The sequence below is a fragment of the Gymnodraco acuticeps genome, unplaced genomic scaffold (assembly GCF_902827175.1).
Source record: "Gymnodraco acuticeps unplaced genomic scaffold, fGymAcu1.1, whole genome shotgun sequence".
NCBI lineage: Eukaryota > Metazoa > Chordata > Actinopteri > Perciformes > Bathydraconidae > Gymnodraco > Gymnodraco acuticeps.
Window position 1 is genome coordinate 4,317,244 of NW_022990023.1, and position 14,584 is coordinate 4,331,827.

The 14,584-nt window shown below is 38.5% G+C and overlaps 3 protein-coding genes across 5 annotated transcripts in view; 2 read left to right on the forward strand and 1 right to left on the reverse strand.

Moving 5' to 3' along the window:
• gnptg (N-acetylglucosamine-1-phosphate transferase subunit gamma) overlaps positions 1-2,564 on the reverse strand; it is a 2,918-nt gene extending 354 nt beyond the window's left edge. The window contains exons 1-11 of one of the 3 annotated variants that reach the window (XM_034214776.1): positions 2,363-2,564; positions 2,192-2,246; positions 2,036-2,103; positions 1,806-1,860; positions 1,613-1,696; positions 1,430-1,523; positions 989-1,103; positions 827-909; positions 544-672; positions 365-446; positions 3-292 (exon numbers count right to left, since the gene is read on the reverse strand). In XM_034214776.1, the coding sequence (XP_034070667.1) occupies positions 189-292; positions 365-446; positions 544-672; positions 827-909; positions 989-1,103; positions 1,430-1,523; positions 1,613-1,696; positions 1,806-1,860; positions 2,036-2,103; positions 2,192-2,246; positions 2,363-2,429 (936 nt within the window). In that variant the 5' untranslated portion in view covers positions 2,430-2,564 and the 3' untranslated portion in view covers positions 3-188. The remainder of the gene's footprint in view (positions 1-2; positions 293-364; positions 447-543; positions 673-826; positions 910-988; positions 1,104-1,429; positions 1,524-1,612; positions 1,697-1,805; positions 1,861-2,035; positions 2,104-2,191; positions 2,247-2,362) is intronic. The other 2 variants (XM_034214778.1, XM_034214777.1) reach the window with 2 other exon arrangements.
• Positions 2,518-5,415, forward strand: tsr3 (TSR3 ribosome maturation factor). Its single transcript, XM_034214775.1, has 6 exons — positions 2,518-2,973; positions 3,319-3,529; positions 3,853-4,046; positions 4,155-4,322; positions 4,958-5,012; positions 5,185-5,415. Exons 1-6 carry the CDS (start codon positions 2,850-2,852, stop codon positions 5,381-5,383), a joined length of 951 nt encoding a protein of 316 aa, XP_034070666.1. The 5' UTR covers positions 2,518-2,849; the 3' UTR covers positions 5,384-5,415.
• A 1,052-nt stretch (positions 5,416-6,467) lies between these two features.
• On the forward strand, positions 6,468-14,397 carry pdpk1b (3-phosphoinositide dependent protein kinase 1b). The gene is made up of 14 exons (XM_034214754.1): positions 6,468-6,491; positions 8,653-8,937; positions 9,115-9,157; positions 9,271-9,408; positions 9,523-9,667; positions 9,757-9,854; positions 9,991-10,066; positions 10,175-10,243; positions 10,476-10,572; positions 10,740-10,913; positions 11,052-11,269; positions 11,444-11,501; positions 11,792-11,944; positions 12,067-14,397. Exons 1-14 carry the CDS (start codon positions 6,468-6,470, stop codon positions 12,178-12,180), a joined length of 1,692 nt encoding a protein of 563 aa, XP_034070645.1. The 3' UTR covers positions 12,181-14,397.
• The last annotated feature ends 187 nt before the right edge of the window (positions 14,398-14,584 follow it).

Consider the following 14,584-nt stretch of genomic DNA (forward strand, 5'->3'; position numbering starts at 1 on the left):
TAGAAAAAAAAAATTCTGCTAAAGTCAGAAGTATGTAACACAGAAATTAGTTTTTCTGAGTGTCACTGTTAAGTCCCTTCAGCAGTGACGCAACATTGTCCAACAGCTGTCTGTGTTGCTTGCATTGATAAAAAAAATCTCCACTTGGGTGCTGTAAATGGAGAAGGTGACTTGCTCTGGGAGATTTATCACAGCTGATCAAGAAGGCCTTGGTCTCCTCTTGGGTGTTGCTCCTTTACTGTTGTACTTGGTAGGCCTTTTGGGTCATGTGCTGCATAAAGCAAAGACATTTCTGAATTATTCCGGGGTATTGACACTGTATAACACTTAAAGTAGTTAAGACAGGCTGGTTGAATTCACTTACTTTGCGCTGAATCAAAGGGAATGTTGTGTTGAGTGAGGAGAGAGCGCAATCTTTTAACCTCTTCTCGCTGTTTTTCGAGATCCTGTATGAAACATTAAGGAAATATAGATTTTCTGTCACATTTAAAACAGTATTGTTATAATCATCTATCTATTTAGCAAGAAAACAAATGTACTCACCTCTGTACATTTCTGTAAGGAGTTGTGTGTTCCTGAATCAGCTACAACTTCTGGTAGCTTTATCTTCACCTTTTGGCTCTTCAGGAGACCGGCATCCTCAAAAATATCCTTTAAAAGGTTGTTGTATCCCTGCATCAAACAGACATTGTGTGTCAGTTTCAAGAAAATATGACAACAACTTGATTCGAATGGTAACAAAATATTTATTTATGTGTTAGAATCACTTTGGGAACCCTTAATGTCCTTCTTAAGCTTGCAAGTGATCAGCCTAACAGTGTTGTACCTGCTCAGTAATGAGTCCTTCATATCGAGCCTGCTCAGCCTCATCCCATTCTTTTTGGAGCGTTTCACTCAGGGTTGGGTACACTTAAAAAAAGAGCATAAATATGATAATATATCTATCAATTACACTGACTTGCGGCGTCAGATATTTATTTTGTCTTACCTAAAAGCGAATGTGGATGGCAAACAAGTGGGGTCTCAAATGTGAGCGAGTACACACAGGTAGTGGGCTCTGAGACTTGAGAGAGCTTGCTGCTTGCACTGCAGACAAAAATCACCTACAAAAACATGAAGAGAAACTATTTACAAGACACATTTTATGTATTTATTGTGGATTAATTGTTACAATGAATTTGAGTTCATATATAAATGAAAGATTTGGCCGATTAGGAAGGAGTGTAAAAACAAAACGTGTTCATATTGTGGGTAAAGTAGTCTTTTAACAAATGTATTTATTCGGTTATTACGTTTTATTATTTCCTAAAGGTTTACTTAATTGGTGTTATATTTAAGAAGAAACACAGACAAAGGAGAAGTCAGTGGGAGCTCCTTATTCTGTTAAATGTCAACCAGAAAGAGTTTAAACAATTTTAGCCCCACTAACCTTTGTTTCCCTGTTTCTCGTTCCACAGGCATCCCCATCTCTCATCCACATGCCTGTGAAAGAGTTGTTTACCATTTCCCACTCCTGCCAGATCCTGTAACGCATATGCAAAAGTCATGAGTAATTCAAATATTGATATTCCCTATAAAAGGTAAACGGGTGTGTAAGGGAAGCGTATCTTACCCGAGTATCCCGCTGTAAGCATTCCATCTAAATGACTGCTCATGTTGGGTGATGTTGTGAAATGGACAGAATTCATATTTATAGCTGCAAAATAACCAAACACACAAATACAGTGTTATTGTTTTGTATTTGAAGCTGGGTCCTTGTACAGAACCAGCAGAAAGGCAGTTTATTTTGGATGTAAATTACTTACGTTGACTCTGTATAAATGAAGCACTTTCCAGCGAGCTGATGAAAATGTGCAGGGCCTTAAGGAAGATATGTATAAGAATATGGTAAATAAATTCAGTCTGATAGAGTAGATCGACAGAAAACATCTTGATTAGATGTCAACATCTAATATTTGATCCTTTACTTTACAACATGTAATCACACACAGGATTAAATCAAATGTAGGCTTCAAATAATGTCAAATGATTATACCAGACACTGGACATGGGGTCACTTTAGGCTGTAGTCTGCTTCCCTGAGACAGAAAAGGATTGTTCAACCTAAAGAGAAACACAACAAATATCTGTTATAAAGGGGCTAAATTAAACAAGGTGCACAATGGGATAGATGTGTTTTTAATTGACTTACCCAAAAGTGTTTGGCTCCTCCACTATCTTCATTTTACCGGCCAATCCATGGTTAACTGTGTAGAAAAACAGGTCGACATCAGACACACCATCCCACCAGCAATACAGCGCATGTGGTTAGGTATTACTAAAATAAAACAACTTGGATTCAGCGGATCGATAAAATACTTACTGAAAAGAGACGCACAGACCACCAAAATCCGTAATAAAGCATGTATTCCGTTACACAAACAGTGCATGGTTGTTATTTTACTGACTAAGATGTGCTATCGTGTTGCTTTCTACATTTCCTACTTAGGTGTTCGCTGGTCAGATGACAGACCACGTGATCAAAACAAGCTTTGCGCATGCGCGGTGGACTGTAATACGACATGCTTTGTATGAGTAGCTGTAGCTAACTAAACTTTATTTTAAATGGTGTAAAAATAAGTTCAGGTTTATACCAGTTGTATTTCAAATATTTGCTTTAACGTGTGAATGGTTTACACGCAGTTAAAATACAAAACGTTTACTTTTTGCTACATAAATGAGACAACCTGGTGCCAGTGGAATAGCTAGGTAGCTAGTTAGCTAATGTCAGAGTAAACAGATTCAGGTTAGTTAAATGGAGGCTGTTATCTGACAGTAATTTACTAATTTAGCTGTCCACTAGTTGCAACATGGGGAAAAAGAAACAGGGCAAGCCTGTGCGCACATCTGAAAACAGAGGCAAAGAAAAAAGGCATAAAATGAAAGGAAAAACCTTGGAGACCTTTACAGAAGAAATGCACACTGCTTTTGACGGTAATTATTGAACTAGTCATATTACAAAATTATGTTTTAACTGTATATTGCTTGCCTCATCTTGTACATGTGTGCTACAATACTAAGATGTCCCAATGTACAATGGTTATCCAGTTTGAAAAGTTAATATTAAAGACAAAATGTAAAATAGGAAAACACCCCTTTTTAAACGTTTGCCATTATAATATCTAGTAAGTAATTAGTAATACACTGGTTGTCCATCACTGTCATTGAGGAATAATGTGAAAACAATAAAAACCCTTAAGTGTAAGTATCTTGTAGTTAGGTAAGAGTGATCACACTGCAACATAATGACACTTTATCCTCTGTCACTGTGTTTTTCAGCAAGTCATCACGTAGAGAAGGGAGCAGAGGCCCCTCAGGTTAAACTGCCTTGTCCACTTGCCATGTGGGATTTGGGTCACTGTGATCCCAAGCGCTGTACCGGAAGAAAGTTGGTACGCAAGGGCTTCGTACGAAACCTGCGCCTCAACCAGAGATTCAATGGACTCATACTGAGTCCAATGGGCACAAAGTATGTGACCCCAGCAGACAGGTGTGCATTTAAAAAAATCATTATAACACATCATGATGATTCATAAGAAAAGCCATAAGTTGCTACATATAACAGTTAGTCTAATCATAATAATATTGTTATGTATTTTAGCCTGTTTACATGTTAAGGTCCAGGTTGTAAATGTAAACCGTTTACACTTTTTGTGTTATTTAATAGCATAGTGAAACAATTATTAATAAATTGTTTAAGTTATATTAATAACCATTATACCATTATTTGTGTTTCATTAATTTTCTTTATTATGATCCATTGATAATACAATTGTTAGTGATTTAACCTTTGTTATGGACCTTTATGCACAGGGAGATTGTGGCTCGAAGTGGGCTAGCAGTGATTGATTGTTCCTGGGCTAAACTGGATGAGACTCCCTTCAATAAAATGGTCGGAACATATCCCAGGTTACTGCCATACCTCGTAGCTGCAAACCCCGTCAACTACGGCAAGCCTTGCAAGTTGTCCTGTGTTGAGGCTTTCGCTGCAACGTTCTGTATTGTTGGTAAGGCCAAAGCTTTAGTTTTTTTGTACTGTATTGTTTTTCTGACTACTAATATACTGTTAAAAGTTACGGCTGTAAAACTCTAACAAACTTTATCTGATGTTACAGGTTTTGAAGAACTAGCAATGCTTTTGTTGGAAAAATTCAAGTGGGGGACAGGGTTCCTGGATCTGAATAAAGTTCTGCTGGAGCGCTATGCTGCATGCCAGTCAGAGGAAGAGCTGCTGTCTGTGGAAAAAGACTTTCTCACCGCTAAACCAGAGGAGGATGACTTTGGTAAAATGGGGTCCCATCCAGTGTTTCCCTAAAAATGTGTGTAGCAGAGTTGGTTTGGGTCATTTTGGTTTTAGTCCCACATCTGTCCTTATTTTAGTCTTGGTTTGGCTTAAGCTTTACAATACATCATATCCATTACATTTTATTTGGGTGAAATCTCTCCTTCAAATTAAAGAATAAAGAGCAACTGCATCTGAGGAACTAAACTCATTTATATTAATGTTATTCTATTTTATTACTGTATTTTTGCTATTCTATGGTGACGCACTACTGCTGAATTACCATTTGGAAACATTGGTCTCATGCATACAGTTGGGATGTGAAAATCATAAAACATATTTGTTATATTTGATAAAACAAATAATTCCAAAAATAAAGAACATTTTATGTTATGATATCTGACCTATATTTCTAGACTGCTTTCCCCAAATGTTTGAACACTGTAGAATTGTTTCCTAAACTCATCAATAATTAGACACACTTGCTTTGATTGTGATTCAGTGATTCAGAAGTCTGAAACCAGGATAATTGTTTCCAGCATGTCTAGAAAATTGCCCCGTACACAAAGAAGGATGCATTGTCTTGTTGAACCTATTTTCTTCTAATTGAAAGCTATTCATCTTTTTTGTTCACAGATCCATTTGATGTTAACTCTGGATTAGTATGTGGGAATCTCAACAGACGTGTGTGGTAAGCATTTAAACCAAAAAAGTATTACATCTATCAGAGTGAGGTAATCCCTTAGATACACTGTTTGCTAACTTTGTTGGGATATATATGATGGTAAATCCTTTATCACTACTGATCCAGTTTAATTTGTTTATCATTGGTAAGGTTACTAAGTTCTTTATTTCTGTGTTAGTGCCCCTGAAGATGATGATTCTAGTGAAGATACGGACAGCTCAGAGGAGGAAGAAGAAGAGAATGGAGAAGGTCAAAGCAAGAGTGAGTCAAGAACAGTGTCACATCATGAAGATGAAGAAGAGGATGGAGAAGGAAAAAGCAAGAATGATTCAAGAACAGTGTCACATGAAGATGATGAAGAGGAAGAAACTGAATAAAATTCATGAAAATAAAGCATATTTAATCTATGGATCTTTGTATTCTAATTCTAATACAATGACTGGCATAACTTTTTCAAATCTCATGATGCATAGAATAGATTTTGGCACTAACCAGTTTTATATTCAATAAGAAAATATATGAAATAAATGGTATGTTTGTTTGAATGTAAACACAGGCTAATTAATTTAGTATAAGGTGCATATGGGATACATGTGTTTATCACAGTTTCAGTTGGATACACATGTTTTTGATAAATGCAGACCATTTGCTCAAGTACTACTTAAGTACTACATTTAGTAGAATGTTAAGGTACTTGTACTTTACTTAAGTATATCACTTTGTTACTACTTTGTAATTCTACTGGAATTCAGAGGTCAATTGTGTACTTTTACTCCACTGCATTTATACATTTAGTTACTTGGCATACAGATATTGATTAATAATGTGAAATATAATCAACATTTAAAAAGGACTTAACCTACACCTGGAGTAAAATTTACAAGCTACCCTGCAGCATTAAAACTAGGTGCACCTTCACACATTATTGCATCGATAATTATAATCAAAATGTATATTATTCTGAAATGGGCCAATCTGCATAATGAGAACTTTTACTTTAGCTACTTTAAGTATATATTGAAACTTATTATAGTACTTTCACTTGAATAACATTTTTTGAATGCAGGACTTTTTCTTGTAACAAAGTATTCCTACACTGGTAGTTCTACTTTTACTTGTACAAGATCTAAGTCCTTCTCCCACCTCTGCTAAGGAGTTAAAATGTTCTAAAAATACCTGTAGATAACTCGATACAATACATCATGCAAAGATAGTATGTATGCAATGTTAACTGTTATTTAAAATATCAACTAACTGCGGCTGGATTTCTCTGAGTAAGATGAAGTTCAGTAGGTTGTAAATGTGTTGAGGGGGGCGGACACAGCGGGACTCTCCTCTGCTGTCCTGCGGTAACATTGTTGTGGAACGACGTCACAGCTCGAAAATGAAGGCGCAGAGGCAGCCATTACTGGAGCTTCTCTAATTATTTTATTCCAAATAAATACTCGTGGGAAAACTCCCATGGCAAGAGCTACAAGTCAGCTGGTGAGTGTTGTAACTTTAACACGAATAACAGTTCGAAGCCGGCACTGAAAATGTACAGTGTGGGGGCTGTTTGACAACAAATAGTTACGTGGGGCCTTCATGTGAAGAGCGCTGCTAGTTTAACGTTACGACTCGCTAGCAACGTTAGCATGCTAATGTTGGCTAACAACACCAAAATGTTTCCTACGTTAATCGAGGTTCTCTAACACCTGGCTTGATCCATTATGAAAGGTGTATTCAATTATTTCGCGTTGGTTTAGGGGTTATTAACGCTTGCTGTTAGATGTATAGGATGTGTGACCATAACCCCCTTGGTTCGGTAACGTTATCTGTTGGCTGACGTTAGCTAAACATGTTCGCGCTTTCGAACGATGCTTGCTAACATGCTAACATTAGCTTTACTGCGATCCACCTTTTAGTTTAGGAGACAGTTAGCTTTTTAAGGTTATGGTTTTGTAGTTCGACTGTCAACCCATTAACTTCCACATTTATATACACACGATGGCACTCTAAATTCGACAAAGTAACATAATGTGAAAACGACATAAGGTTTTGAAGTTACTTGTGTTACCTGGCGTGCTAACGTTAGCTAATTGACTGTTAGCGTTAAGTTTATAACTCGCTGTCAGTGATGGCCGGCGTTATTTGACAAGGCAGCAGGAGCTAACTATAGCTAGCAGGCGTTAGTTAGCAGGGAAAGTTCGCACAGGCCTGTTGTTACGTTCAGGGTTAGGTTAACGGTAGCTGACATTTTATATCGACCACTGCATGGTTGACCAATCGTACTGGGTCAGTAGATAGTTATACGACCGGTTGGCAACCATACAGTATAGTCCGGATAAGGCAGCTAAATGGCCACACCTTGGTTTTGAATGAGAAGAAGCTAGGCCAACAGAAGTAACTAAGAGTTGTTAGCTGAACAACACTCAGCACTGACTGTTACAGTAAGTTAAAAATAACCAAGTGCGGTACGAGCACCACACAGTTTGTTGGAAAGCACAACCTGTCGCCAGTGGTGAAAAGTCACCACGTAGATTTACTCAAGTACTGTACTTAACTACAATTTTGAGTTACTTGCACTTTACTTGAGTATTTACATATTATTCTACTTTGTATTTCTACTTGACTACAATTCAGAGGTAGATCGTGTACTTTCACCACACGATATTTATTTAATACCTTTGAATTTAGATACACCTTTAACACTCTAATGCATCAATATTTACCATCAAACATGTGATATATATTATTTATAGGCCAATCTGCATAATGACTACTTTTATTTTGGTATTTGCAGAATATTTTGATGCCAATACTTTTCTACTTTTACTTGATTAACATTTTGGTTACAGGACTCTTACTTGTAACCGAGTATTCCTACACTGTGTAAGATCTGGTACTTAAGTAAAAGTAGAACTGAGTACTTGTTCCACCTCTGCCTGTCGCTGTATGTTATCTTTGAGTCTTCAACAATCATTTGGTGGGTTTCTCGTCAGTGCTTGTTTGTGTTAGCTGCCATGTCAGCTTTCACATGAAAGCAGTAACTTTGACATAGTTTATACAACTTTAACACTGGAGGGTGGGACCACCGGGCTCAGAAGCGGCTTTTCCAACAGTCGTTGCCTGTCCTTATCACCTCTAGACTTTGTTCCTCAAGTGGTCTCACTTTAAGTGTATATTTAAGTTGCTATATCCTCACAAGAGTGTCAGTTGCACTACATTTGAAAGGGCAACCTTGGAAAGTGGTTTTACTCTATCCAGATCCTCTATGCCCTATCTCTTCAAGTGGTTTCCTGGAATAGGTCATGCAATTGCTGGTTTTGATGGACATTATATTATTTTCATTACAGTCAGCAGAACCAGAAAGTGCAACATATTGTATATTAATTTGGGCTGGGTAATGAATACATGTTTCGTTTTTTATTGTATCCCGATTGTGTCATCCTATTTAAGGAGGTTTCAGAAAATTAATCATGGTGCACATTATGCAAGCAAATGCAAAATATGTTTTTTCTCACAATTCAAGAGGAAAATACCTAAAATGATCATATTTTATATTGAGTTTTTCACCAAGTCTGCTATATCTCTCAAGAGACTCCTTGAGCCACATGTGAAACAACATATAACTGATATATTCTCAATGTCCCCTCTCCTGTTTCAGTATGATGTTGTGCCCATTCAGCCCAGCGTTGTCATCTGTTCCTGCTCGCATCCATCAATGGTAAGAAATCACCCTGACTCCTGCTCGCCACTTGCTATCCCGGGCGCAAGCAGTAGCCACTGTCCCAGCATGGAGGGCTCAGAGGCTCGTGGTGTAGGAGCGTCCGCAAGCAGCCAGGGCTCGGACCTCCGCGCACAGCCGACTGCCCAGGCCCCTCAGCCACGCAGGAAGAAGCCGGAGGACTTCAGATTTGGCAAGATACTGGGAGAGGGCTCCTTCTCTACGGTATGTAACCTGCATTCCTCTTAGCGTTTTAATTATCCCTGGGTAGATGTTGCTACATGCTCCTTTTGATTAATGTCCTTGGATGAGTCATCCTCAGTTCATTCGAGTGGAGTTGACAAAACAGGCTCTGGAGACGTCAAGTAATGTTTTTTTTTCTTCTGTTTTTTTATTCCTAAGGTTGTTCTGGCAAGAGAGCAGGTAACAGCGAAAGAATATGCAAGTAAGTATAATGCACCAGCTTTTTGTAAATGACACTTTATTATCAAGATGGGAAAATTGCTGCATGTTATTTTTTTACTAAAATATCCTGACTTTTCCTTTCCTCCCTTCCAGTTAAAATTTTAGAGAAACGCCATATTATGAAGGAGAACAAAGCCCAGTACGTGAAAAGAGAAAGGGATTTGATGTCAAATCTAGATCATCCATTCTTCGTTAAGCTGTACTTCACATTTCAAGATGATGAGAAGTTGTGTATCCTTTCAACACGTTGGTCAAGTTTTGTGGCATACTAACAATTTACCAGTTATTCAATTGTTTTGTGACTGATTCTAGTAATAAAATTGTTCCTTAACTAGCTTTTCTTAGATTTTGGTCTCAGCTACGCCAAGAATGGAGAGCTCCTTAAATACATTCGCAAAATTGGTTCTTTTGATGAGACCTGTACTAGATTCTACTCGGCTGAAATAGTTTGCGCTCTAGAATACTTACACAATAAGGGGATAATACACAGGTGAGACTTTTTTTTACTTGTGTTGTATCATTTACTAACCCTTTGAGACGTTGTCCCAAATAAGTAACAACTGGTTTGTCCAATTTCAGAGATCTGAAACCAGAGAATATTCTTCTGAGTGAAGACATGCACATCCAGATAACAGATTTTGGGACGGCAAAACAGTTATCATCAGACAGTAAACAAGGTATAACAACAATCTTGATTTGACTTCTCGGTGTAACAAATAACTGTATTTGCAACGTGAGTTTAGCATTGTATATTCTGTGAGCTTGAGAAAGTTAAGAATCCCTTTTTAACCATTTATTTGCATTATTTGGCAGCGAGAGCAAACTCCTTTGTCGGAACAGCACAGTACGTGTCTCCGGAGCTGCTAACAGAGAAATCCGCTTGCAAGAGGTAGGAAGTTTGATTCACATGCTAATCGTTGTTCTGTTTTCATTTTTGCCCAATAATGGTCGCATCTAATTTTTAACCTTATTCCTCTATCTGTTTTCCCTTTTTTAGCTCTGACCTCTGGGCGTTGGGATGTATTATCTATCAGCTGGTGGCTGGTTTACCACCGTTCAGAGCTGGGTAAGTATTTTATGGGGGCATTTTATGATCACCGCTCAGTTAATTGTAATAATGTCATGCTTAAATAAAGGGCTGGCTGTGTGGTTTTGCTCTATTAACCATTGAAGATTACTGTTAAATGTTAATTAAAACGCACTACGAAAGACAACAACCTTCCCCAGTATTTAGCCAAAACACTTCCTTAACAGTCTCCTTTTTTTGTTCTTTTCTTCTCGTGTTTCATTCCTTGTAGAAATGAGTACCTAATATTCCAGAAAATAATAAAGCTGGAGTATGAATTCCCAGAGAAATTCTTCCCCAAAGCCAAGGACCTCGTCAAACAGCTTTTGGTAGGTCATCAAGAACCGTGATTCATGTCTGTCAAATCTAATTTAATGTTAATAATATCTGTGGGGATATTAATTTTGTACATATGGTTGTCAGCTGGGGTTGGTTAAATACTGGGCAGTGCTTTTCTAGTGAATGGAAACACATGTTGCATCTGTTTTTTCCTCAGTCACTTGACCCTTCCAAGCGGATTGGGTGTGAAGAGATGGGAGGGTACGACCCTTTGAGGCGGCACCCCTTCTTCGACATCATCTCCTGGAGTGACCTACACCTACAGACTCCCCCCAAACTCACCCCCTACCTGCCAGCCATGTCTGAGGATGATGAGGACTGCTATGGGAACGTAAGATATTTGATTATGATCCACCCTTTTTTAGGTCCATTGTTAGCTTCATTGGAAATGGGGGTTCGATTCTTTGTTGTGAAATCGATGATGAACAAATGGCAAAAAATTACAATATTTTCTCCCTTGAAATCGCAGTACGATGACCTCCTGAGCCAGTTCAGCAACATGCAGGTGGCCCAGTCCAGCTCATCACACTCCCTGTCGCCACATGAGTCCACGCCCCCTCAGAGGTCCAGCAGCAACATCGAGCAGTACATCCACGACCTGGACAATAACTCTTTTGAGCTGGACTTGCAGTTCACTGAAGAAGAGAAACAGCTATTGCTGGACAAACAGACCACTGGAAACCCCTGGTAAACCTCCTCCAACATGTGTATTAACATTTTTTTAAATATAAATAATACTTGCATGAAAGTCCTGCTCATGTACAAGAAATATGGAGCAAAGTTGGATCATAATGTTCATTGGTTGAGGGATAATTAATGTTTTAATGGGTGTCAGTAATTCACTGTTGCTTCATCACACAGGCACCAGTTTGTGGAGAATAACCTGATCCTGAAAATGGGCCCGGTAGATAAACGAAAGGTGGGTGTGAATTCTAGGCCGAATAAATCATATATTTATTGTATGTTTATCATGTATTTTATTACATTTCAAACTGCCAGATGGATTATAGAGAAGCTGTGTTCTGCATTAAAAATATAAACAGGTTTTTCTAGTTAATGTTGGCTCAGCATAAATGAAGTCATCTCCCATGTTATTGCTCTAACTGATAGCAGATAGGAAGTAAGGGGGAATTCCCTGTGCTGAGGAGTCTTTTTGGCCTCATAGCCCCCTCTGTTGGTGAACTAATGTCTCGAGACCTTCCTTTGCAGGGTCTGTTTGCTAGACGGAGACAGCTGCTTCTCACTGAAGGACCACACCTGTACTACGTGGATCCTGTAAACAAGGTCCTGAAAGGGGAGATTCCTTGGTCCTTAGAGCTACGCCCTGAGGCCAAGAACTTCAAAACCTTCTTTGTTCATACGGTAAACAACTCTTTCTGCTGTCCTTCCCGTATGTTTTCCTCCAGCGGCATGTTGAGACTTGCCTACTGATTAGATGTCCCTTTCATGTTGTTTACTTTTTTAACATTATTTTTTTGTTGCAGCCTAACCGAACATACTATTTGATGGACCCCAGCGGAAATGCTGACAGATGGTGCAAGAAGATCCATGAAGTGTGGAGAAAGATCTATCAAAAGCACCAAAACCCTGGCCTATAGGAGCACAGTTCCTCTTGTGGCCACTCCTCTTTTAGCTCTGAGGCCAATCACTGAGCAGAGTAACACCCTCTTTAGTGCCCTTCATCACCGCAATTTAAACAAACTCTTAGAGACGCTGGCATCTAGACCTTGTTTGTTTTCCTGAGTAGAACCATGGGAAAAATACAACTTTGGATTCAGGGTTGCTTTGCTTGTTCTTTGTGCTCTCTGTGAGGCTTCTATTGCATTTTTCCATGTATGGATGATAAGACTGCCACCATGCACATCTGCTTTTTGTACATTCTGCAGGGGGGGAAGAGAAGTGCAAGCTTGTCCTGTAGAGTGACACAAGCTTGGGTACTGCTAGGACTATCTCAATTGCAAGGACTGGTTTCCTGCTTCAATGATACCATAACACAGAATCTAGCTTTTGTGAACCAGAGCCTATCCTGATATCTTAATTCAACCATATCCTAATCTTACATCGTACTTGCAAGCTGTAGTCAGGCCCCACTTCTAGAGCATATACTCCATAGTTGTAACAGATACTGTAAGCTGATTCAGTCTCACACGTTTACCAAACTCAAATCCTATATATATTTTTGTCAGAGCCCATATGTTCCCTTGGTATTTGAGTTATTTTTTAAGTCTCCTGGTACTTGCTTATTGCAGTCCAATTAAGGTCTCGTCGTAACAAAGCAGAGCGCCGGTCTGCAGTGAGACTTGGGTCTGAATCAGTCTCTGTATAAGTGTGAGCCTTCCATAGCTGTTACTGAGGATGTATTGCTAACAGGGGGCGGGTAAACATGCCACTAGCTTGTACTTCCTAATCATAACTTGCTTATCTTTCCTGCATGGCCAGTTTTGTAGCTCAGCCTTGTCCGCTTCTCTCTCCCAGGGCACTGGAGATATAGTTTATTCAAGTTTAAAGGTGGGTATTTTTGACTGCATTGGCAACCATAGCGATTATTATTGAATGATTTGGCTGTTATGTACCATTCACTGGCTATTTCTTTGTGGTGTGAATTCTTCAATTTCTTTTTCGGTGGGATAGTCGGCTCATCTTCAGTACGTCCTATTGAAAACTAAATCTTATGTGCTGACCACCCCATGCTGAACAGAAAACCCTCATCAACAGTGATACATACACATACTATCATTCTCTGAAGCAATCACAGTAACGCTGTTGTCCCTGGACAAGATGGCAGAACTGCCTCATTGGGCTCATCGGCCTATCCTTTTGTTTTGGTTCCATTCGGCCTGTTTTATTTCATTCTCTGATGTTTGGCCCAATAGAAATTAAAGCGATTGATTTGTGCTATTGTTTTAGAAATATGATGTATTATCATAATGCTTTTAATTTGTTGACATATTACCTTAAGGTCCTTTCCAAAGGCCCTCTTCCTTCAGCTGAGTCTGTGTGCAGTGTGTGATTGGAGTATAGGTGAATAGGACCCTCTGGCCCTGGGGCTCGATGTGGTTGGATGTCAGTAAAAAGATATCTATCTGATCCAAATAACCAATGAAATTGCTGTATCTGTCTATAAAGTTGAGGAAGCACTAGAGACGTGTTCACCTCTAGTCTAGAAAAATTGTTTGAATCAAGTCGATGGCAGTCGGTTACATTGTGTATGAAATACTCTACCTGGCTTGTAACTGACTAGAACTGTGATGTACAGATGATGTATTATTAAAATCTGAAGCAAGTAATGCAATGATATTAGGATACAGTTTTTGTATTTTTATTCTTGTATAAGGTTATTTGATGGCTATTGTTTAGCCTCTAGTTCATTCTGTGTTATTTAAATTCTAATATATGAATCATATTTGGATTGAAGTCATGTTCAGGGGCCATGTTGTGTATGTATTGAGATGTAAAGCCTTTGAATGTGAATAATTATTGTAAACTATAATATTTTACAGCTTTTTTCTTACTATATCATACATTTTCTATTTGCTCAGTGATTTAATCATATTCTGATAATTTAATGAATCTGTTCATTCTCTCTCTGATTATTTGTGCGCTAGGTCAGTAGATGTTGAATGATGAATTTTCCACTTAATGCTTGGTAGTCCAGTAATTAAAGCATGTAGGGATTTAGGCATACAAATAAAGCCATGTGTCCTGTCTTCTGTTAACGACCGCAGTCATGACACAGAGAAAGCAGCAGCATTCAGTGGCAATGGCATCTCACATTTTGCAGCATGTAAATAAAGTTCCGGCCCATTATCATCAGTGTTTTTGTGTCGTGAAAATTACTTTCATAAAATGCACACTTTCATTGCAAAAAAAGGGAGAAAAGTATATGTTACATTCATAATAATAATCATGAAATACTGAAGATGAAAATAAGAATTAGGTTTTTGACACCTAAAATGCAGTGGTGTAAAGTAACTAAATAGAAACAAGTACAAGTACTGTACT